Source organism: Saccostrea cucullata, unplaced genomic scaffold, assembly GCF_032062105.1.
Source record: "Saccostrea cucullata isolate Sc308-1 unplaced genomic scaffold, CSIRO_AGI_Scuc_v1 ctg7, whole genome shotgun sequence".
Lineage (NCBI taxonomy): Eukaryota > Metazoa > Mollusca > Bivalvia > Ostreida > Ostreidae > Saccostrea > Saccostrea cuccullata.
In genome coordinates, this window is record NW_026935080.1 from 131,701 (window position 1) to 157,148 (window position 25,448).

At 36.8% G+C, this 25,448-nt stretch overlaps 2 protein-coding genes across 3 annotated transcripts; one reads left to right on the plus strand and one right to left on the minus strand.

The window, feature by feature from the left end:
- Window positions 1-1,465: 1,465 nt before the first annotated feature.
- LOC134241810 (uncharacterized) lies at window positions 1,466-6,692 on the minus strand. Of its 2 annotated transcripts, none has more exons than XM_062723831.1 (8): window positions 6,588-6,692; window positions 5,451-5,599; window positions 4,419-4,646; window positions 4,078-4,216; window positions 3,113-3,220; window positions 2,725-2,913; window positions 2,209-2,337; window positions 1,466-1,921 (listed from the first exon to the last, which is right to left on the minus strand). In XM_062723831.1, the coding sequence occupies exons 2-8, from the start codon at window positions 5,586-5,588 to the stop codon at window positions 1,710-1,712; spliced, it is 1,143 nt and encodes a 380-aa protein (XP_062579815.1). In that variant the 5' UTR covers window positions 5,589-5,599; window positions 6,588-6,692; the 3' UTR covers window positions 1,466-1,709. The 2 variants fall into 2 exon arrangements, with proteins under 2 accessions (XP_062579815.1, XP_062579814.1); XM_062723830.1 differs by having other exon boundaries at window positions 5,451-5,591; window positions 6,584-6,690.
- A 1,052-nt stretch (window positions 6,693-7,744) lies between these two features.
- Window positions 7,745-25,208, plus strand: LOC134241839 (uncharacterized). The gene is made up of 15 exons (XM_062723866.1): window positions 7,745-7,854; window positions 10,214-10,364; window positions 10,471-10,710; window positions 10,808-10,946; window positions 11,049-11,156; window positions 18,471-18,662; window positions 18,984-19,103; window positions 19,210-19,409; window positions 21,002-21,142; window positions 21,310-21,546; window positions 21,780-21,918; window positions 22,028-22,135; window positions 23,246-23,437; window positions 24,596-24,715; window positions 24,860-25,208. The coding sequence occupies exons 2-15, from the start codon at window positions 10,230-10,232 to the stop codon at window positions 25,063-25,065; spliced, it is 2,277 nt and encodes a 758-aa protein (XP_062579850.1). The 5' UTR covers window positions 7,745-7,854; window positions 10,214-10,229; the 3' UTR covers window positions 25,066-25,208.
- The last annotated feature ends 240 nt before the right edge of the window (window positions 25,209-25,448 follow it).

Sequence of the window (25,448 nt, forward strand, 5' to 3'; positions counted from 1 at the left end):
AAGCTACTTTTGTATTTATACATTGACAGTGTAATAAACACGCGAATAAGGTCGAGTTCTTCATTGTACCGTTGTAACAGAGAAATACATACAACAGAGTTCTTTCTCTGACGATGCATCTTGATAGTGCCTGTACACGCCTCCCACCCACCCACCCCCTTAAAAGGAAAAAACGTCAAGGTTTTGCTTTGAATTTATAGTAAAATCAACCTGCCCAGTCTGCAATACAGTAAAGTATACATGTGTTAATAATTAACATTAAAAAAAATATATTACATTTTTCAATGATTTAATATTTTCTAATTGATTGATTTTGTTTAATAGAGTTTGTAAAGTTAGCGCAGTTAATTCATGTAATATATTTTGATCACAAAAAGGCATATTTTCAATGTTTCTGATCGAGTGAAACGCTCGTAAAATTTTGACAGCATCTTGAGTTCTTGACTAGAAATTGAGAATCTACCTTTAATTTTTATTTGTGCATAAATAAATTTAAAAATTTGGATATCTGACAAAACCAGACCCAGTCCAAAGCGAGGTAGAAATCTTGTAATGCTAAGGACTGATACAGATCAAGAAGTTAATTGTTTCGTGTAACATGGCAAAGATCCATAACTTTCATATGAGTAGTTCAACTCATATGAAAGTTATGGATCTTTGCCTTTGGAATTATTGCTTTCGAGACTTTTTCGTGTTTGTTCATAAGGACCAAACAGGAACTTTGCATCATTTTTGAATAGGGGTGGAGTGGAGGAGTGAAGAAAAGGTCAACTTACCTTAAAAAAAAAAAAAAAAAACGCGACAAGCCAAAAAATGTTCATACTCGAAAATACCGTCCCGGTGGGTGGGGGTGGGGAGATGTTTCAACATATTTCAATAACAAATTGCATTCATTCACTACTATATTACCCTTATTTCAGTTTGATGCACCAAAAATGGGGGGGGGGTCTTTTGATGAACATTTTCGGAATTAAAATAGATGTAGTTATGTTTGGGAAAATGGGGGACCTGAACACCCACCCACCCCGTTATACTACGTGTCTACTCAATATTTTAGCGTGTATCTTACTATGATGGTTTAAATGCATCAGTCATACCCGATTGCTTTAAAAATGGACTTTTTTAAAAAGCAATTTTCACCCGTTCTATTTTCAAAATTCAGAATTTATTCACCGTCTTTACTACTAGTATATTTATCTACGCTTGTAGATATAATATTTGATACGTCTGTTGTGTTTCTTCACAGATCTGCTTAACATTCCTTATCATTAAGTAACTATTGATCAGATGGTCATGCATTAAGTGTATGAAGATGTATTATATAATGGACCTCTTGAATAAAAAGAAAACTACAAGATAGGACGAAATCTCAGTTTCATTTACAATACAATCGACAATATAGAATACAAACTTTAAAAAATACAATTCCGATGGAAAATTATTGAATGATTTATAGGAAACATATAAAATTTATTTTTATGGAATACAATTGAAAATCAAATGAAATCGTACAAACGAAAAATTATATTGCTCAAACGTATGCTTATATAAGATTATCATAGTTGATACAACAGGATATTTATACATATATATATTATGCATATAAACAAACATATACTCTAGTAATATTGCAAAAGTTATGTCAGTTTTTCTTTTTTCTGCAACATAAATAAATTTATGCTGTCGACACAAAATAACATTTTTTAGAGTTAGCACGCTGAAAGTTGACATTTTCGATGTATAATATTTGGTCCAAATTCGTGATAGTCATTTCTGGTGATCCATTTCGACTGACAAACGTACAAAGAAGCGTAAATGGACCCACCAATCCACACCAGATATTTACGGGCTGGATCCGCCCACACCTTGACTCGACACGAGGCCTTGTTGCTGAGTTCTTTCAAAAGTCGCTCTTTAAAACCTACGGGAAAAGATTGCGAATTACACACACAAACACATGTTCGATGTTTGTTCAGTAGAAAAGAATTACTTCATAAAAATTAAACAGATCCCATTACTGTTGAATCTTTTGCGTCAAAATTTTACCCAATGGTGCAGAAAAAAATTTTGTTACATTAAAAGTTTAAATCTAAAGTTTAAACAAAACTATACTGACGACAAACAACGAAAAAAGTGGCATCCGAAATGGTGAAAGTCATTAAAGCCTTTGGCCCAGGTGAGCTAAAAAGTATGGTGATGGAGACATACCAGGCAATAATGTTGTTCCACCCGACAGAAGTACATTGAAATAGAGATTTGATCTACAGTCAGCTTCACAGGCCTGGATGGAAGCGTGCACTAAATCCTGGACGCCTCCTTCCTCATCAAAGCCATAACCTAAAAATACCAGAACGATAACTGTATCGTTTGCTTTCTTTTTAATGATTTTAGATTTACATGTAGTTATTATTCACAAATAATTCTTTGGGATTACTATAAAAAAGAAAATTGGCAATTTATTTAGAGGACCGCTACATAACAATCATAATATTTCAACGTCAGTGATTGAGTCATCATTCTAATTGAAGGGTATCATCTAAAATTCCTTTTACATGCATCAACAAATGAGTACATGTATAGCTTTAGAATAAAGGAAAATTAATATTCATGGGTACTGTAAACGAACTTTGGGTAGAACTACCGGTATGTTAAACATAGTACAACCTTTCATTTTCTTCTCATCATAGTTTTATCAATTTACTCTTTATACAAGGACATCGCTACCTCGTAAAGATGGACGAAACAGTATTTCAGGGGCCTTAAACTTCTCTTCGCCGATGGATATTTGCTGACCGTCTGGTAAAGTGAATGTATCCAGCTGCATCGATGACGATGTCGCTGTGTCTAGGGTATTGCTATCGGGCCACACAGAACAATGGTCTTCCTTCAGTCTTCTAATCGTATCTATTTCAGCTAATTAGTAAATTTGGCACACGATATAATTTTTAAAAATACATGACTTTCTTTATTGTTCTGCAATTGTAGAGATTTTGACATTTTTTATATTCAATTGATTCAGATTACAATATTAATCCCTGTCTAGATTCATTTCATTTTAACAGACCTACCGTAATAAAAAAACTTATGTGGAATATTTTCTTAAAGAACGTACAATATGTAGTAAAGGAATATCCCTTTTCGTACATCAGTTTTTGTAAATTCATTGTTACATCTTTTCCACCGATCTCCATTCTTTTTATTGTGTCGGGAAAAGCGTGTCCTAAATGAAGAGAGAACAATGTGAATGATTTGCATGGCGAACAAATAAGGTAGACACTTCGTGAAACGTCAATGATGGTTATTCTTAGAATAATGAAGCCCCCCCCCCAAAAAAAAAAAGATTACAAAGCTCACGTCCACGAATGTTATCTATAAGAAAGGCAAATCATATAATATTTTCTCTATAGTAAGTGTTGTATCCCAAGATCAAAAATCCCTAGCAGCTCGGTTAAAGTAGGTCCGAGTTATTGTTACTTGGAAATGGACTTGTTCGAAACACCCGAAGCAAATGTGAAAGAGTCCATCCTTGTAGCCAAATCACCAATGCAAGTTTTATCATAACTAAAGCCATATAATTGAAGAGCTACTCCAAAAACATCCTGATCACTCATCTGGAAATGTAGGTCAGATCCAGCATCCAAACAAGTCAATTAAGTGACTTGGGAATTTTCCTGCTCCATCATCTTTAATTCGAGCTGCGTTCAAGGTCGTAGTGGTTAGCTGCTTCGATCTTGAACGCATCCATGTTCACTGATCTCGAAAATGTAGGTCTGATCTAGCATTCCAAAGAAAGTCTGAAAGTGTCTATTCTTTGATGTCTCGTCCATGCAAGTTTGGTCCAGGTAGAGCTAATGGTAATTTTGTAATAGACGCCAACGCTAACGTCAGGGTATAGGAGCATACGCTCATCAGCCGTGATGAACTGAAAATACTAGTAGTAAAGTAAATCAAAACAAACAAAAAAAAATTCTTTATCCACTTGTAGGCTTTGCAGGTATTTATCTAAAAATGTGTGAGGAAACTTAACCATCAACCATAAAATTTAAAAAATCTCAATTATTGTGTTCAATTATTTACCCTCGTAGACCGGAAATGCCTCTGTGACACCATCACCACATTCCAAAATGAGGCTGTTGGTGTGTCCATATCCCATGACAGCTAAAATGCCCGACAGCTGGGCATTGTAGCCTAATACATTGAATTTTTCCATTAACAACTGTAAAGGGATTCAAAATTATATAATTTAAACATGTGTATATTAATTTCAAATGTAAAAATGTCGCAGTACCTAAGTTCTTGTAAGCGGTCATGGTGCAGTAGAATTAAATCATTCGAAAGTGTTGTTGTTCAGAATTGAAATTCTGAATTTTGCAAGAAACACGAGGAAAAACATATAAAACCAGATAATAAAAGCTCACCTGTAACATCATTTCTCTACAAGCACCTGGTACATAAGACACTTCAGAGTTAAAAACATTGAATTCTTCTGGAGATACCCGTAACACACTAGTAAAGATGTACTGCCATAGCTGCTCCATGTCCTCCCAGTTTGTAACTATACCACGCTCAATGGGAGACGTCATAGCCAGGATTTCTCGCCTCGCCTGGGCTTCATCACCGACAAACAGACCGACTTCTGGTGACGCCTGTTGATATTCAGAGGAAACAAATGATACATGCTGCTGTCAAAGATGACAGTCAAAGACCGCATTTCGCTTGCAGTGATATAAAGATATTACCTATTTGTTCCTGTGTGCTCCTTTAGTGTCTCTCAACCCAAAGTGGTCCTGTTTTGAACAAAGTTGAATCTATTCTACCTGAGGATATTCCTGTTATATGATTATGACTAATGATGACTTTGTTGCTGTTCTTGAGAAGAAGATTTTTAAGAGAATTCCCTACATATATTCCTATGGTATAAACCTCCTGTCGTGGCTCAGTACTACCCCAAGGGGTCATAAATGTAATAGACTTGAAACTACACTAAATGAGGATAGTTATTTATATAACAATATGACTAATCATGACATTTCCTTACGCATTCCTGCGTAAAACTTCGTTCCGCTCTTGTGATACCACCAGAAATTTTATGAATTCTTAATTATCCCCCTTTTAAAAAAGAGGATGTGGCATAAATTTCCCGTTAACAAACTTAAAAATTAATCCCCTTCATCCAAGGACGCTTTGTGGTAAATTTGGTTGAAATTGACCTTGTGGATCTTGAGAAGAAGTCGAAAAAAAGACAAACGACAGACGAATGCCGGACAGTCTTTGGTCGGAGAGGCTCACTTGCAAGCCTTTGGGTCAGACGAGAGCTAATGAAAACCGTTTTATATTGATGGCTCATTTAATGCCGCAAAATGTTCGCGATGTTTTCTCAATATAGGAGTGGTACAGCGTAATAAACAATAACTGCTCTGACAGCAGAGCTACACTTTTTCTTCATATACCTCTCGATGTTTGGGGCGTCCAAGAACAGTTGGGAATACAGAGCATGGTCTTTCATCGCCAGCGAATCCTACGTGACAGTTCCCGGATCCCAGATCTGCAACGATGTTGTTGACGAATTCATCATCCGTGTCAGACATTTGCTGATTACCTTTGCAGTAAAAAACAAGGTGTGTTTGAGAAACACTATGCACCCGGCGGCAACAAAATTTTAAAAAAATATATATATTTAGCATATAGGTCACAGTCAAGGTCACAAGGTCATTGATCTTGGTGTCATTTGAAAGAACTTGATTAGTGAAGTATGCATACCAAATATGAAGTCTCTATCTCTCATAGTTCAAAAGTAATGGTGAAGGTTCAAAAAGGCTATTTTTAGCATATAGGACACAGTCAAGGTCACAAGGTCATTGACCTTGGTGTCATGTTTAAGGGATTAATCAGTGGTGTATGCATGCTGAATATTAAGTCTCTATCTTTCTTCGTTCAAAAGTTATGGCGAAGGTTAAAGTTTGCCGACAAAAAAGCTATATTTAGCATACAGGTCACAGTCAAGGTCACAAGGTCATTGACCATGGTGTCATTTGAAAGAGCTTAATCAGTGGTGTGTGCATACTAAATATGAAGTATCTATCTTTTATGGTTCAAAAGTTATGGCGAAGGTTATAGTTTGCACAAAAAACTATTTTTAGCATATAGGCCACTGTCAAGGTCACAATGTCATTGACCTTGGTATCATTTGAAAGAGCTTCATTAGTGGAGTATTCATACTAAATATGAAGTCTCTGTCATTCATAGTTCAAAAGCTGTGGCGAAGGTTAAAGTTTGCATACAAACAGACAAACAGACAGACGGACAGACAGGACAAAAACAATATACGCCTCGGATCTTTCGATCCAGGCGCATAAAAAGCAAAATTTAGCAACCTTCGTAATTCTAAACACTTTATAATAGTAGTACAAAGCAATAGAGCCAAACAGCATACATCAGTTCAATAAAAAAAACATTTTGAATTGGGCATGTCGGGTATGGTCCACCATCCTCGTAGATGTGGAAAGGAAGGAAAGGTTCGACCTTTGGTATATTTAACAGCACGAGTACACAAATGATCTAAAATCTAATTTCATCTATATACGTACATTATATTACTGTTCACAGTTACTTGATCCCTCAGTTATTGTCAGACCGTCTATCCGAGAATCTCATGTAATAGTGATATGGTCTACAAACAATAGACGAGTTTACCTTAAAATATAAAAATACGGAAGCTAAGAAAGATCTTGCCAAAATTGTAACTCATTTATCGATTGCATCGTTTGAAGCCACGGTCCGGAGTCCGCATATAGCTCTCGGATTGGGAGAGGATCGTACATTTTGACCATGGTTTGCGACGATGTTATAATTGTAGATTCACTACCATATTGCAGATGACAAGTGACACCAATGTGGTAAGGTGATAAAGAATACTTGTAGCTAGAGAGTAACGTCAACGATATATAAACTTAAAATTTGGATATTCACAACATAAAACACAAAATAATTGACCCATAGATAAAATCAATATATACCGTATATATATGTCTAAAAAGGAGAGAACAGTTTAATACCTACAAATAATTTTAACTTAGTTATGGATAATGACATTTAAAATCAGTATATTTTTGTTAGTTTATTTCTACCGTATATATATGTCTAAAATTTTCAAATAACTTTGGTTCGTGCTTTAAACAAGAGGCCATGAAATTTACAATTCATAATTTTTTGCATTTTTTGCACAAAGAGAAAATTTATTATGTACAATTTTAAAACACTGCGACGTGTACAGAAAAAATAATACCTACAAATAATTTTAACTTAGTTATGTTGTAAATATCGAATTTATCGATCTCCACCTACTAGTGCATTTAAAATTCAGAACGTAACATCAACACAAGGAGCAACTTTTTTTTCAAAAATAATTAGCGAATTAATGAAAACCTTCACAATATTTCAAACTGCCACTCATTCAGAGTATCTCACTCAGTAGCTACAAGGCACTTAGACGCACCATGATCGGAAGGTCGTGATATCGAAACCCGCCCGCGAATACCTTGATTTCTCCTCTATATAAAAAAGACAGCAGCTACTGTTCCTTCGATAATTTAGCATTCGGACAGCACTATGAAAAGGGGTTATGACATTTAAAGTGCAGGCAAAGAAAGAAGCAGATTTAGTCCGTTATTGGTCACCATACTGCATATTAATTTATTCGGCTTGTTTACAAACATTCGAATGAGAAATGGACAAGACAGTTGGTCTTCTACGAAATTATAATAAGAATGTTATGAAGATTTTGCAGCAAGTTTCAGATTACAAGGACAATTTAACGATATGGTAGGATGACATGCGATAACAATAATTAATATGGTTAAATATCCTAACCAAATATTTATAATTTAATGAAAATTTTAATTCATAATCATAGTTTACCCAACTGGAATAGTGGAATTAATGACTGGCTTTGTTTATTCTTTCTACACTGGCAGGCAGAGATAAGAAATGACGAAAACTTTAAAAAATACTTTTTGTAGTCATGTTGATATTATAAAATATTGAAATACATTTTAACTTTATATAGGACCACACCTAATGTCCGGCTTTTTAAACCTTTCGATAAACAAATCCATATTTGGGAATAAGGTATCCATTATCATATTCGTTCATACGTAAAATTGTTATGGCCTTTAATATTGTGCTTGACGTACACCTTGAACACCATAAAATCCCTGAAAGTAAGTTTTTTTCTTCTAAAAATCAATTACTTTATAAATTATATCAGGTTTACTTGTTCTGTATTTGTGTTTTTAAATTTTTGTATTTGTCTTTTAAAGTTTTAAAATAACGATTTATTTTACCTCAGACCTATTGTAAATTTTGTTTCCGGGGAGATTTCTAAGGTCACCAGTTAGAACCATAATTATGTGATATGGCTCACTGATTTCTGTGCTACAATCATTTCTATTTTAAGAAATAGTACTCAAGGTTAGCCGTAGCTTTCTGAGATAATTGTTGATTTGTACAAAGGCATCTTACATGCATTCAATGAACCAACAAATAACTACAGTTAAAGGACCATTTGATTATATTCTGGATGTGCAAGTTGTACAGTTATATGTTTTTTTTTTCTAAAAGGCTCGGAGTTCATATATATCTAGTTCATCGAAATGAACAAAACAAATGTGTCTTTGTGAAACACTATGCGCCCGGCGGAAACAAAGTTCGGAAAATAAAGCTATTTTTAGAATGTAGGTCACAGTCAAGGTCACAAAGTCATTGACCTTGGTGCCATTTGAAAGAAAGAACTTTATTAATGGAGAATGAGTATACCAAATATAAAGTCTCTCTCTTTCATAGTTCAAAAAATATAGAGAAGGTTCGAAAAAGCGATTTTGAACATATAGGTCGCAGTCAAGGTCACAAGCCTTTATCTTTTATGGTTCAAAATTATGGCGAAGGTTAAAGTTGACAACAGAAAGACAAATAGACAGACAGGACAAAACAATACACGCCCCCGATCTATCGAACTGGTTGCAAAAATATATATACAGCAAATGTACAGCAAACTAAAGATTATGTGTGATGATTAAAAATTAAGAAAAGTATTATAATACACAATTATATTAGAAGTTTATTATATTTGTATTGTCAATCTTATACATCAAATATGGAGATAATGAATAGTAATCAAGCTCAAAGCTCCAAGCAATACTAATCCGGAACAGAGCAAACGCGACCGTTAAAAACAGCAGATGTGAGATCAGGTGCCACGGAGGATTAAGCATCCCGTGATGACCAGTCACGCCCACCGAGTACTCCTTGTCATGATCTAATAAAAAGAGTCTCCCTAAATTCAGTATTTATAGTGGGAACTGAGGCCAAAAAACAAAAGGGAGCGTTAAACGTTACAATATTTTTCGAAGAGACATGCTTCCATTTTCTGTTTGTAATTTAAACATTCAATTCATGAGCCAATAACAACTTTTCGGGATTTGTTATGGTCAATTCCATTAATGCTAAAAATAATAAAAATGTTAAAAATAATAAAATTCAACTTCATGCATTTGTAAAGATTGAATTATTGTATATTGTTTAACACTCCTCTCGAGATTTTTCCACTCATATGGAGACGCCACCACTTGCCGATGGAGAGCTGAAAATTTTGTCCTATGCTCGGCACTCAGGGCCACCGAGCAAGGACGGATATCTTTTGTGCCAGCACCTACTGCGACACGGGCCCTCGGTTTATACGGTCTCAGCCGAACGACCGGTCTCCACGTCCCACAGTGGGATTCGAACCCGCGACGTAAGGATCAACTCCTTACTTAGCAATTCTAGACCAGACACTACCGGTTTAACCATGTAAGGAAGAAAGTTGAACTAATTAAAATCTAATAACGAAATAAATTTTGCATTTACCGGTACATCGAACCAGTAAATTCAATATTTGCAATACGATAACTCCATCATCATTAAAAATGTTTGGAACAAAATACCCTTTATGTTTTACGTCCATACACTTGCAAATCAGAGAAGATTGATGAAAGAATATTGTTCTTGTCTGAAAAGCAAAGATTTGGTGGTGGTAGAAATTACACAATAAAGTATAGACAGGATCTAGGTTTATTTTTTTATTCTGATCGCTCAGGACTGATTAATCTCGAACGCTAACTATCGACAATTAAAACCATACAGACCTTATACTGAATCTAGGCCATTTCATTTAAAGATTAGAAATATATGTCATGAGTGACGATGATGGTGATTGGTCGAGTGCGGTCGTCATTGACAACGGATCCGGATCCATTCAGGCGGGCTTTGCGGGAGACGATGCTCCGCGGTCCTTTTTTGAATCCGTTGTAGGAAGACCCAGATTCCAGGTGATTTAATTTAATTATTTTAAATACAGTGTTTAAAAATTTCATCATACTAGTAATTTGTCAATATCTTTAAGGAGTTGTTTTGATGCAGACACTTTTTATACAGAAACAGTTACATGGTATCACGTACTCCGACCGTTATGTGGGAGATAAGGCTATGTCCCTAAGAGGAGTTCTCTCCCTTCGCTACCCCATTGAGAGAGGTATAGTTAAAAACTGGGATGATATGGAGCTGATATGGCAGCACGTCTTTGAAAATGAACTCAGAACAAAGTCTGATAAAACGAATGTGTTCATCACGGATGCAATCTTGAATCCAGTAGGAAATCGCGAAAAAATGGCACAGGTAATCATTTAATAAATTGGCTTCAAACAAACAATAAATTAGTAATGACAATTTCTCGAATATTGCTTTTGATTATCTTTTTAACCTATTCTTTCAGATTATGTTAGAAAAATTTAATGTTCTTGGTTTCTTTGTGATAAATCACGGTATACCCACCATTTTTGCCTCAGGAAGAGCATGTGGTACCGTAGTGAATATTGGAGAGGGTGTTGCTCAAGTGTATCCAATATACGAAGGTATGGAAGCAAATATTGTTTCAGATACATGTAGTTCTTATCACAAAATTGGATGCAATCTTTTTTAAATAAACATATTCTTTATATGTTTTATGTCTTTAGGGTACACAGTTCTTTCAGCTATGAGAAGGCTAGACCTTGCTGGGAGAGATTTAACCTCTTATTTACAAAGACTTCTTCAACAGAAAGGATACTCATTCACTACATCTGGTATGTATTAGTATACATGTATATCTGAAAGATGGAATAAAAATATGAAGACCTATATTTGAATGTGAATCAATTCATTAAGAAAAAAGAATATATCATTATCTCATTTGAAATTTCATCATCAAAGGCACGTGCAACAAAGAGATTAGAATCAGACGAAAGGATCACTTCGTTGTAAATAGGGATCTGACCTATAGGACCGGGCTTGGTTTTATTCTCTACAAAAAGCCTGTCGATTTCCGTTCTGATTAATGACATTAGGTTGAATACATATAACAATTTGTTTTTCCTAAATCTTTATTTCAGTGAGTAGAGATAGGAGGAACCCTTTTTATTGATTTTCTGAGTTGTTATCTCCAAATATAATAATAGATTTTTTGTCTTTACTTTTCACTGTGCATAAAGGTAATGTCTACTGTTTCTGAAATTCTATTTTTTATGTCTAGGCTATTTATCTGTGGATATAATAAAAAGTTGTCATTAATGTGTGCAAATTATAAAGGCCTAAATGAAATCAAAGGAAGTGCATTTACTGAAATATGTAGCCAAAATCAATGTGATTAAATTTTAAGGAATATATACAATTGAAATTCATCGCAGCTCAATGCTTCGTATTGAGTAACACACAGTGAGTTAAGAAAGTGTGATTATACTGAGGTTCGTTCCACCTGACTGACAACTAAACATTGGATTGTTACGATTTGATATCTCTTTAGTGTTTCTTATATCAAGAATGGGCATGCATAAGGGATAGAAAATTGAAGGAAAAATACACAAGTGGATAAAAAAAATAAAATAGTCTTTGAAAAGTCGAAATTTAAAACTTTATGTGTGTTGTACCAGGTGGATTCGAACCCTCGACTTTGAAAAAGATAGTATCCCATGTATAAAAGTCAGCGCATTTATCAACTGAGCTAGTCTGACTCTAAGAATGGAAGGCATAAATTTAAAGCAGATTATGAAAATCTGGTTTCCTTATTTTTTGTAGGTTTTTTGTGAATTTCGACCCCAGGCCAGAGGTGCCCCTAAAAAAATCTTATCTTAAATTATTCCTTGCATCCTAACCTATCAAAATATCACAATTTTATTTAGGGGCAGGCCTGCCCTGATGGACTTCAAGGCCAAAATTCATGCAAAAATCAACGCTTTAACGGACAAAATGGTGTTTCGATCAACTTTGGAGGTTTATAGTAAAGTGGTAAATAATAAATTTTAGGTATAAATACAAATTAAAAAAATTTAGACATATATACGGTAGAAAACAACAAATAAAGATTCATTTTTAAATGTCACTTTTTCCGGGAAATTGATCTCTCCTATAGGTCAATTCTTTTGTTAAAGCGAATACATCCTTTGTCATGCCTTTAATTACAAAATCTTGAAAGAATACGTGTCTTTTAAAGAGGCCCAAAAACCACAAAACTTTCATGAGTAACCTTGGCAATGCTTGCCTTTATTATTAAGTTTCTTTATTATGACCCCATCCTAGCGTTGAGAATACATGTATGAATAACCACTAACTACATGGAGATTATGAACTGTGAATAACAATATCGTTAACAAGGCATTGCTATGGAGAAAAAGGATTTGTTTGAAGGCAATTTTGAAGCTTGCACATCCATATTAGTATAAGTAATTCCTAATTGCTTTGATGGTTTCCACCCTTCACTGGATGTTTCGACCCTAAACCATGACATCCTCCAGTTGGTGGTTGAGCAGTGGTGGTCAATCCATTACTTGATGGATTCCGATTCTCAGCACAGATCATCTAGACACCATATCCAGCAGGATAATCTCTCTAGCTTTGCTGCCTCTTCTATTCTTTTTCTTGCATGCTTGCCCTGATACTCTTTATCTTGTGAGCAGCATCCACGTCGATTGCGCTGGGAGCCCTGTGAAGCCGATTTCTATCGTAAAAAGCCAAACAATTTATTCTCTATTCCGACAAACTGGCAAATTGAAGTCTCTTCTTCGTAATTAAGGTCCTTCTTCATATGTGGCTCATTACAATTTTCTTCTCACGGCACGTTAGCTTCATTGCGAGCAACGTCTTGACTGCTCGAACACTAATTACTGCTTATGGTCGTTAATTGGTTCCCATGATGTTATATGTAGGGAAAGCTAACTTCATGTCTAGATTTACTTTGAGCTCCCAAGCGTTTCACTCCATTGAAGATTAATTTCCGCCTTGCTGCACTTGATTCAGTAGTTGCTTCACCCTTTTTCACAAACTATATTTGTCTTTGTTTCATGCCTGATGGTCGTTTCTTTTTCCTCTCTAAATCCAGGAAATAAGCCAACTCCAGCACGGCTTTTGCCTAAAGTCGCCATCTGTATTTCCCCATTGTCATCGCTACATGTACATGGCCTTCCGCCACAGTTCTGCTCATGTTAATTCCCGTCCGATACATTCCAATTCATCCAGATTTCCTGTTTTCCAAGTCCTGTGCTTTTGATGATTGTTGGAAGTATTACATTCCGATGCTCTCTCGCCAGTGCTTGTGTTTCCAATGATGTTACGGAAGTATAATATAATCTCTGCTTGGTATACTGTTTTACCAAGCGACATTGGCTACTTTAAATTCTTTAACCACAACGGTAACTTCTATGCGTAATTGAGTTGAGTTGCGGTAGATTCCAATCGATTTAAATAATATGGAACTCCTAGCCATCCCCTTAGGTACCCACTCACTTTCTTTTCCATGGCTTCGGCTGTAGTAGTTGCAATTTCATATATTAGGTGCAGTCTATAAGTCTTGGTAGTATCCTATGCTGGTCAATCCGACGATGCTTTATACTAGCATTTTCCAGGTAATCCACTTCCATTAAATCAATTTCAGCCAAGAAAGTGCTTTCTTCTTTGTGTCCAAGATGCTACCTTTGTGAGGGATTCATTAAACCACTTTCCAAAGTATTCAACTGAGTTTCCTACTATTGATGGCATCTATTCTCCTTAGATTTGAATCTTTACTAGCCTGTTGAAACACGTCTTTCTCAATACGAGACATCTCGATTTCTTTGGATTGAACTTCATGCGTGTACACACTGTAGCCTAGTGATAGAGCGCTCGCTTCGTGATCGGGAGGCCCGGGTTCGAATGTCGTTCGCGGCGCCGCGTCAAACCTAAGACGTAAACATAGGTATTGACTGTTCCGTCGCCAAGCGCTCGGCACTAGAAGTTAAAGTCACGGGTCTTTCGGATATGACCTTAAAAACATAGGCCCCGTGTCACGGTAGGCGTTGGCACGATAAAGAACCCTCACTGCTCAATAGCCCTCAGTCATGCGTGTACAGAAAATACAATCTTCCAATGTGATGTCTTCACTATATATCAGCTGTTGTTGTCACTGAGATCTTCCTAAAAGCCTCTGACTGGTGGCTGATTAAAAACCGAGTCCATCTTTGGCCCTTTTGTTTTTCTTAATTCAGTTTTGACCACTATTCCCATTCCCTAAACAAACAGGATAGGAAAGATTGTAAATCCCTTTATAATTTCTTGCCCCACTCTTTGCCAGGATGCAGTGGTCATCCATCGACAATGAACCGGATCTGCATTCTTCCGAAGTAGCAATTGAGAACACTAAACCCTCTCTGGTATATAGTTCAGGTCCATCGCCAACTCATCGTCAGCATGTTGGGTCCAGATCTTGATGGGTTAGCTTATAACACTTGTGAGTTCTAGGCATCTTGACTACTCTGGTATATCTGCCTTTTGAACAGATGTATCTATGTATCACTTGTCCAACAGGAACCCTGTTATTCGCTTTGCTAACACTGACATTAACTTTTTCGCCTCCAAATTCAAAGATATTGTTTTAACTTGTTGACTGACTTAGAGTTCTTTTTCGGAACAAAAAATTCCCTCTGCAATAGTCTGCATCTTTCCGGCATACTGGTATTGCCCCTTTCCTCGAGATTGCTCGGAAAATTACCGCAATTTCCTCAGTTACGTTAAGCACCTTTTAAATACACTATGTACGGTATCCCATTTGGCTCGGGAGCTGAGCCTTATCTTCATCTTGATCACTTCTTTCGATTCTTTACATGTAGTCTCCTTCACATCCTTCATAACGTCTGGTGGATCCACTTTCACCTCATCGGGGCAATGACTTAGAGGCTCTTCTTTCAGTGAATCAGTGTGTGATTCATGTACAGTAAATACTAGTACTCCATAAATTTCTTTGAACAGTATTGAATTGAAGTCACTCCTACATTATCATCTCCTTTCGGTCAAGATAATCTTAGCCTCTTTTCTTGAAATTCCTTTGTGTCTGCAAACCTTGACTACTTTCTCCATTACATTGCCTCAAACACGGAGAGTGGCGCAGTGTTTGGAGCGACTGCTTTAGAGTTGCGAAGTAAGTTGATCCTTACGTCACGAATTCAAATGCCACTGTGGGACGTGGAGACCAGTCCTTCGGATGAGACTGTACAATGTCTTAACCAAGGCCCCGTGTCGTAGTAGATGCTGGCACGAAAAAGATAACTGACTGCTCAATGCCCTGAGTGAAGAGCATCGGACAAAATTTGCAGCTCTCCACCGGCGTTTCCATGTGATTGAAAAATTCTCCAGAGGGACGTTAAACAACTTGCAATCAATCAGTCAGACACAGAGATGTCCCTGGCTCTGTGGGTTGTGTCCTGGGAAGGATCCTCATGTGTCTCACCATTTGCTTCTTTGCACTGTGTTTGGTGTATCCTCAATCTTCGAATGTTTTTGCAGACTTCACCACACTTACATTTGACTTTAGTCTTTTCATAATCTTAGATAGTTGCACCATACTTTGAAATTTATGTGTTGTAAGAATCTTTACTACTCTGGTATGTCTTCCTTTTGAACAGATATATCTATGTATCACTTGTCCAACACGAACCCTGTTATTCGCTTTGCTAGCACTGACATGAACATTTTCGCCTCCAAATTCAAAGATACCGGTATTGTTTTAACTTGTTGACTGTCTTAGAGTTCTCTTTCGGAACAAAAAATTCCCTCTGCAATAGTCTGCATCTTTCCAGCATACTGGTATTGCCCCTTTCCTTTAGATTACTCGTGAAAATTACAGCTATTTCCTCAGTTACGTTAAGTACCTCTTATGTACGCTATGTACAGTATCCCACTTAGTTCGGGAGCTGAGCCTGGTCTTCATCTTTTGATCACTTCTTTCGATTCTTTACATGTAGTCTCCTTCACATCCTTCATAACTTCTGATGGATCCACTTTCATCTCATCGGGGCATTGAGTAAGAAGCTCTTCTTTCAGTGAATCAGTGTGTGATTCGTGTACAGTAAATACCCCATCCATTTCTTTGAACAGTATTGAATTATCATCTCCTTTTGTTCAAGATATTCTTAGCCTCTTTTCTTAATTCCTTTGTGTCTGCAGACCCTGGCTAGTATCTCCATTAAATTGCCTCGAACACGTAGAGTGGCGCAGTGTTTAGAGCGACTGCTTTAGAGTTGCGAAGTAAGTTGATCCTTACGTCACGGGTTCAAATCCCGTTCAATGGGACGTAGAGACCGGTCCTTCGGATGAGACTGTATAAACCGAGGTCCCGTGTTGCAGTAGATGCTGGCACGAAAAAATTCACTCACTGCTCAAAGCCCTGAGTGCCGAGCATAGGACAAAATTTGCAGCTCTCCACCGGCGTATCCATTTGAGTGAAATATTCTCAAGAGGGACGTTAAACAACATACAATCAATCAGTCAGTCAGACACAGAGAGATGTTCCTGGCTCTGTGGGTTGTGCCCTGGGTAGGATCCTCCTGTTTCACCATTTGCCTCTTTGCGCTGTGTATGGTGAATGCTCAATCTTCTAATTTTTTTTGCAGACTTTACCATACTTACATTTGACTTCAGTCTTTTCATAATCTAAAGTTAGTTGCACCATACTTCTCACTATCCTTATACACTGTACTGTTCTTTGTCCTTATATGCTATTAGACCTCCTTGTTCCAGCCTCTCATCCACCCCGTCTCGGGAGAGTTGGGGGTCCTGATTACGGAGTATTTTGTTTCGTCATAGCTAATTTCAATGTCATGTCACAGGGACTGTATAGAAGGGAAGCTTCCTCTAAGTACCCGTGTCAAGACTTTTCCTGAAGTCACCTGTTTCCAAGATTAACAATACGCACTTACAGGCTCACTGAAGATGAATTTCTGCTTATCTATCAGCTTAGTACTTTTTTGCGTGTCTATCGTTGCCTGTCATTTTTTTCCTCCTGGTGCTTGACTGTCGGTTTCGATCGTTATAAAATGGTTTCCTTCCTTCACTGGTTGTTTCGACCCTAAACCATGAGATTTTCCAGTTGGTGGTTCAGCAGTGTTGGCCAATCAATTACTCAATGGATTCCAATTTCCAGCACAGGTCATCTCGACAGTGCCATTTCTTGCAGGATGACCTCTCTGCTACCTCTTCCAGTCTTTTTATTGCTGTCTTTCATGCTCTCCCTGATACTCCCAATCGTACATGCAGCTTCTACACCGATTGCTTTGGGAACTCTCTGCAGCACATCTCTATCAGAAAGTCAAACAGTCCATCCTCTATTCCCACAGTCTTGCATATCGTTTCTTTTGCACATTTAGGACTCTTCTACTCACGTGCCTCCTCAAAGTTTTCTTCCCATTGCATGATCAAATCTATTTCGACTAATGTCTTCAACTGCTGACATAGTAATACTGCATCTGGTCGTCTGTTGGTCTCCACAATGTTGGGGAATAAAAACTTTCTTTCTAGATTCATTCTGATATCCCAGTCATACCTTCTATCCAGCGTTTATGTCCGTCTTGCTGCTCTTGTTGCTTTGACGAGAGCCGTTGCTTCCCTTTGTCCGACAAACTAAATCTATCTTTCTGATGGTTTCTGATGGTTGTTTCTTTCTCCTCCCTACATGTACCTCAAGAAAACCGTTGACCGCTTGACGCAGTGTTAAAGCATCTGCTCAAGAATTGCGAAGTAAGGAGTTGTTCCTTACGTTTGAATCCTACTACAGTTGGAGTTTGCACGCAAAAGATCCTTCACTGCTCAGTTGCCATTTGTGCCGAGTATAGAACAAAATGTGCAGCTCTCTACTGGCAAGTGGTGGAGTCTCGATATGAGTAAAAATTCTCGAGAGGGGCGTTAAACAACAAACAAAAAACAACAACTTCAAGAAAATTAGCAAACTCTCGCAGGTGTTTGTCTAGTCGCAATATACATCTTTCCTGGGTCATTGCTATTTTGCATCTCGAAGGAAATGCGCCATAGTCCATCTCTTACCATAGTAACAATAACACCATTAAACAACTGTAACAAGAGTGCATTGATTCTCTTCTTAGCGGAAATGGAGCTGGTAAAGAAAATAAAGGAGGATTTCTGTTTTGTTAGCAAGAATTTTGAGAATGATCTTGTCAAAGCATCGTCTTCCTTTGAAATCGAGAAGTCGTACACATTACCTGATGGGAACGAAATCTCTGTAGGGGATGAACGAATCCGATGTCCCGAGGCCCTTTTTCAGCCGTCATTGCTAGGTAAACTATATTTGTCGTAATTGAATCATTCTGTTTTTAATGTATATCACATGTATTTTCAAATCATAAATTTGTTCATTTGTTTTTAATTGCATGATAAGCTTTCAAAGACAGACTGAACTTAGTAGTATACAGTATAAGTATGGTATATATAGGTCTAGAATATAAGTTTGTCATGTATACAAAATGCCTGCTATTCATATTACTCGCATCTTTTAACGTGTGAAAAAGAAGGGGAAATTATAAAGTTGATTTTTTTTGTTATTTTATGAGCTTCAATCCTAGTATATCTGCGATTATGAGTAGAATTTCTCCTTACAGGTTTGGAATCCGGTGGGATCCACGAACTTATTAACAACTGTATCTTGTCATGTGATATTGATCTGAGGAGTTTATTATATACCAATGTCATTCTAGCCGGTGGAACCACAATGTGTCCAGGTATACTATATTTTACCAAGTAAAATATTTACATGTAAATCGTCGGGATCTGTTTGTATGCATGTTTTATAGACTTCTTTTTTCCCAATTTTGTTGATTTTAACAGGTATTGAAGAAAGATTAAGCTCTACATTAAAAGCACTGGCTCCTTCGTCTTTTGTAAAGGTAGTGGCGCCCCCTGAAAGGCGTTATTCGACTTGGATTGGAGGATCGATCCAAGCGTCTCTATCCACTTTCCAAAAGTGTTGGATTACCCCAGCAGAATATCAGGAATATGGTCCGAACATTGTTCACCGGAAATGCAAGTTCTGATGTGGAATGAAAGAGTGCAATATAAATAAAATTTGTATAACTGTGTGTATTTCACATGTACATGTATTTTTAAAATGTTGCCTACTTGCAGCAAAAAGAATTTTCAAACACTGCTTTATCAGATATTTTCTGCAAAAATATTAGTGTCAATTTGTTGAATGATATATTTGTATAGATAAAGAATAAATACTGGTAAATACATGTATTTTACTGCAAATGGCAGTGCATTTACATATACCGGGTATACGGTTAATTATTTGTTGTTCATTTGTATGATTTCTCCTTGCAGCAATAAAGTAAAACAATATAAAAATTGTATTTTGGGGTTTTATTTTACCGATACCCCATGAATCTAATTATAAACTTAATATGGTGGTGTTGGTGGATGGAGGAAGGGGGTAGGGAGGGGATGGATGGATACATTTTACGTTATTAAAATTTGCGTCGATATGAAATATGAAACATATTGTAACGACACTTTTTGGATGATTGCATTTTATATGAAGATTAACATTTCGATTGTTACATAGCCAGTTCATGATTTGGTGAGCGAATAACATGACTCAATATAACCTAATTTTGGTGCTGGAAAATGATCAAGCTTAATGTAAGAATCGTCTGCGTAGTTGATGTCATTCTACTCGTGCCAGGGTCAAGTCTTCCCATTGAAAGATAAAAGATGTTTACAGTTCTATTCTGCTTTGTCCAAATCATGGAACTGCCAAGTAACATGTGATGTCATAAAAAGACTGAAGATTCTTACAGATTTTTCAGTTTTTTCTTTTGTAAAACTTATCACCCATTGTGGCCACAATCTATCCAGAGGATCATGGTTGGAACAAATGTCGGGAAGCCTATTTATAGGTCTCATTGGTTCTTTAGAAGAAGCTTTTAAAATTAATGACCCCACATGAGTCTTACATTTTACTCAATTATCTCCCCTTGAAAAAGGATGTGGCACTTCATTTGAACAAACTTGAATCCTTTTAACCAAGGATACTCTGTGCCAATTCGGTTGAAATTGGCCCAGTGGTTCTAAAGAAGAAAATGAAAATGTGAAAAGTTTATGAAAAAGACAATTCGAATTTCCATGTATCTAAATGTTGAACGCCAAAGAAATAGTTTTCTCCTTCTCATGAAGAAGTTATTGTATAAATTTGCTTCAAGGACTATAAAAAAAACAGGTCGGCTAATAAAGAAGCACAATTAGTTTTTCAATATGTATGTTATTGCATTGATATTGATGTTCATCCTTGACAATGCAGTTAACATTTTGGTGAAAAGAAGGAGAGGGGCTTGGTTGAACATTAAGTGGACCTTGTAATATATCATTGTTTGCAATGATGTTTATTAATGTGGATAAATTAATGTTGAAAAATATACTAACCTTTATCTTTTAAAGAAGGATATGTTCCGTGTTCATGAATTATGTTAAAAAATTCTAAAATATTCTTAAGAAAGAAAAGAAAGTCGTTCCTTGTTCATATATTACGTGCAATTCTTCCCAAATTGGTGTACGTCTACGTTGGACTGTAACTTGACATATTTTTTTCCTTTCAGATAATCAGATAATCACATAAAATATGTATGAAACATCAAGTGACGATGAATGCGTTTCCGCTGTTGTTATTGACAACGGTTCTTGGAGTTTTTTGGCGGGGCTCAGTGGAGATGATTCTCCGTCAGCAATTCTAAGACCCTCTGCGATTGGTCGACGACGATTTCAGGTATTTTACATTCTAAAAATTTTTATGTGTCGTAATTTTATCATTATTTGAAGTACCCTTTAATGAAAGAATTCATCAATTATTTTCTGAGTGAGTCATCTATGTAACATGGTAACATGCTTTCAATGCTGTTGTATTTTTAATGTTCATTTTCCTTGCAATATAAGGAAAGGGCAGGGATTTCCGATGAAGACACCTATATTGGTGACAAATTAAATGAAAAACAAGAATTGCTATCCCTGACCTACCCTGTCGAAAGAGGCATCGTCACGAACTGGGATGACATGGAAAAAATATGGCAGTATGCTTTTGAGCGGGAACTTCGAGTCAAATCTGAAGATAGCCCTGTTCTGATGGCAGATGCTACACTGAATCCGATAGGAAACAGAGAAAAAATGATACAGGTAAGCTATATATATAAAATAGTATGTAATGAATTCATGTGTATCAACAAAAATGAAAATTGTGTTTAAGATATAGAGCAATATTTGCCAATAAAATTATCAATTTAGGTGTTCCCAACTTACCTTCAAAGAAATATACGTTCAGTACATCGTTAACCGCACATGCTATTTTACTTTTTGAGATAAGAAATTTTATAAAACAAAAAAGTCATCGAAGGAAAACTTTATTACAGGTTATGATGGAATCTTTTCATGTTCCTGGCTTTCAAGTAATGAACCAGGGGATCCTCTCCATGTACGCTAATGGCCGTACGTCAGGAACTATTGTAACAGTGGGAGAAGGAGTGTGCCATGTCGACCCTATTTATGAAGGTGATATTCCTTCTTTAGATTCTTTTATAAATTGGTCACATGGTAAACTCATTGACCTAAATATATATATATAGTGTACTTGTTAGAAATCTATTTTTTTCTTTGCTAGCTGTACCGGACTTACTTGGTAGAAGACGCGTGGAACTTGCAGGACGAGATTTAACGTTACACTTACAAAGACTCTTACACAACAAAGGCTACTCCTTCACCTCATCAGGTAATGGCTTACAGTTCTGTCATTCATAATTAGGAAGCTCTAAACACGAACAAAACGTGCATTTTGAACTAGGGAAAAATATATCATAAGAATCATTAGTCCATTTTAAATGTTTTTTATTCACAATTTCGATACTTTACGTGCTGGCCAGGAAAACGTAAAATAAGAAAATCGTGAAAAAGCCTGGTAAACGTCAGTTATTTCGGACTAAAGAATCAATAAGTATAAAAGTGTGTATATTGAGTCTAATTAGTTCATTTTCAACATAAGTACCTGCCTTAATTGCAAAAAATGATCGAAGACAATTGAAGTATCAGTCACATTATCCAGTGATCGGGTATACGATGAGAAATCGATGCGTTTTTTGATAAAAAAAAAAAAATGGCGTGGTTGCCGGCCGGACACCTACAGTAATCTAACGGTGACTGAGGCCATTTGGTGAATCGGTGGAGGTCATCGGTAAAAAATAAGTTGTAGTTAAAAACCAGCGATGTCTCCACCGATGCCCCACGTCGCTCCTCATCGGCAATCCATCAATAACACATCTTTCAAGGATTGGCCGATATAAGGTCGAGCATCGTCAAGCATCCGTTGAATCTTAGGTCATCGGGGGTTCACCAATGTATGAGCGATGTAATACTAGTATACATCGGCCGGTTACCCTGGAACATCGTTTTATGATTAGCAATGCATCGCTGGGCCTTTGTAAGTCCGGCCGGCAACCACGCCATTTTTATAAAAAAAAACACATTGGTTGCCCATCGTATACCCCATCGCTGGATAATGTGACTGATATTAAGTACTTTAAAGACTTATAGGCCGATGTGGACCGATGTTGGGGCATCGCTCACACCACGGATTACCACCGGTCTACGGCCACCGGCCGGGAAATGTGACTAAAACATGACTCTTCCTGAAAAGAAATCGCTGTTCTTTACTCACATTGGGAAAATTAATGGAAAATGAATTCGGTTACTTACTTTTCAACTAATACATGTACATGTAAAGTACGATATTTTAATCGTTCTTTAATTGTTGATATTAATTGGTCTGGGAAATGAAGAAGCTGATTCATGTTGACTTACTTGGTTACCCGTTTTCTTTTTGAAGCCGAGATCGAATTGGTCAGGGATATGAAGGAGAAACTGTGTTATGTCAGCTTTAATGTTGAAAAAGACAGAAGCACCGCTTCTACCTCGTCGGATCTTGACAAATCCTACACACTGCCTGATGGGAACAAACTCACACTGAACACCGAAAGATTTATGTGTCCGGAAGCTTTGTTTCAACCGTCATTGTTAGGTAAATTAATTATATTAAATCTGGAAAATATATTTTTATTCACGTCTCTACGTTTTCTTTTAAGTTAGTAAATGTTATGGTGTTTTTCAAAGTGATGACAGAATTTGTTCTTTCAAAATGCATGAGAGAGAGAGAGAGAGAGTATCTAAATTGTGTAATGTTTACTTCACGAGTTAAAGTATCAGTCACATTACGCAGTGATAGGGTATATGATGAGAAATCGATGCGTTTTTTTGATAAAAAAAATGGCATGGTTGCGCGCCGGACACCTACAGTAATCGGACGGTGACTGAGGCCATTTGGTGAATCGGTGGGGGTCATCGGTAGAAAATAAGTTGTAGTTAAAAATCAGCGATGTCTCCACCGATGCCCCAAATCGCTCCTCATCGGCAACCCATCATTAACACATCTTTCAAGAATTGGCCAATGTTTGGCCGAGCATCGTCAAGTGTCCGTTGAATCTGAGATCATCGAGGGGTTGAGTGGTGGGCATCAGACATCGGTCGATGTTCGACCAAACAATGGCCCATAGTCAACCGACGTACGAACGATTTTCACCAATGTATGAGCGATGTAATATACATCGGCCGATTAACCTGGAACATCGTTTTTATGATTAGCAATGCATAGCTCGGCCTTTGCAAGTCCGGCCGGCAAACACACCATTTTTATCAAAAAAGGCATTGGTTGCCCATCGTTTACCCCATCGCTGGATAATTTGACTGATACTTTAGGCCGATGTTGGGGCACAATGAGCGATGTACGCTCACACCACCGATTACCAACAGTCGGAAAATGTGACAAAAGCATAAAATGGGGTAGAATCCGTGATGCCTTTCAACTGAATGCATACCATTTCAACGATGTTGATAAGGAATACATGTACATGCATCTTAAGTCGCAGATTTCTTTTTGGAAAAGGAAACAAAAGGGACGAAAAACAAACAGAACTGACCGAAACCAGCAAAACTGAAACATGAACGAACCTGTACTGATCAAACAAGAAAATCCGCTGTTAGAGTCTCTTAAATGTTGACAATAAAGTCTTATTTTTTCATTTTTGCGGTAAAAATACTAGTATGCAATTCGCCAATATCCCACTGAAAATTTTTTGGACATATATAAAAACTTTTCAAAATTAAGAACTTCACCTTGCAGGTCTGGATTTTAAGGGAATTCATCACTTGGTGAATGAGAGTATCCTGGCCTGTGATATATGCACTCGCCGAGACCTGTTTTATACCATAATACTATCAGGAGCATCCACCATGTTTCGAGGTACGTTCATTTTTTTTTTACTCACCATAATTTGATTTCTTTTTAAGGAAGTATTACTCTTTAAAGAAAATTAAAGAGAAAACTATACAAATGCAACAACTTGTGTTGTAAGAAACATTCATCACATCTTCATTGCTTTTTAAGGATTTCAAGAAAGACTTATGCATGAAATCATGGGTTTGGCACCTCTTCCCTTGAAAGTTATGGCCCCTCCAGAACGGAATAAATCTGCCTGGTTAGGCGGATCTATCGTGGCGTCCCTATCATCATTCGATAAACATCTCATCTCAAGGCAGGAGTATGAAGAGTTTGGACCCGGGATTGTTCATCGAAAATGTCGATATTATTGACAGGTCCAAGTCCGATCTTACGTCAAAAAAACTTTGCATAATATTGAGCGACATAAACTTGGACTTTTTTGTACTTTTCAAAGATAATACACTAACACCGAAGATATCTTAAAGGAATTGTACGTGCAAGTGATTTTGTATTTTTTTTAAAATATTTTTGGCAGGTTAATTTAGTAACCATGACAAAACCATCCGGCAAATAAACACGTGCTTACGTTTCGCACCAAGACAAACTAACGCACACACAACTTGTGCATCACTATATCCCCTCCAACTCGGGATTTGAACTTTTTATTTGAAACTTGTAGTTACATATATAATCATACTTTCAGTCAGTTTTTAATTAATTTATCATATTTTAACTTTAAGTTAGTCATTTAAGA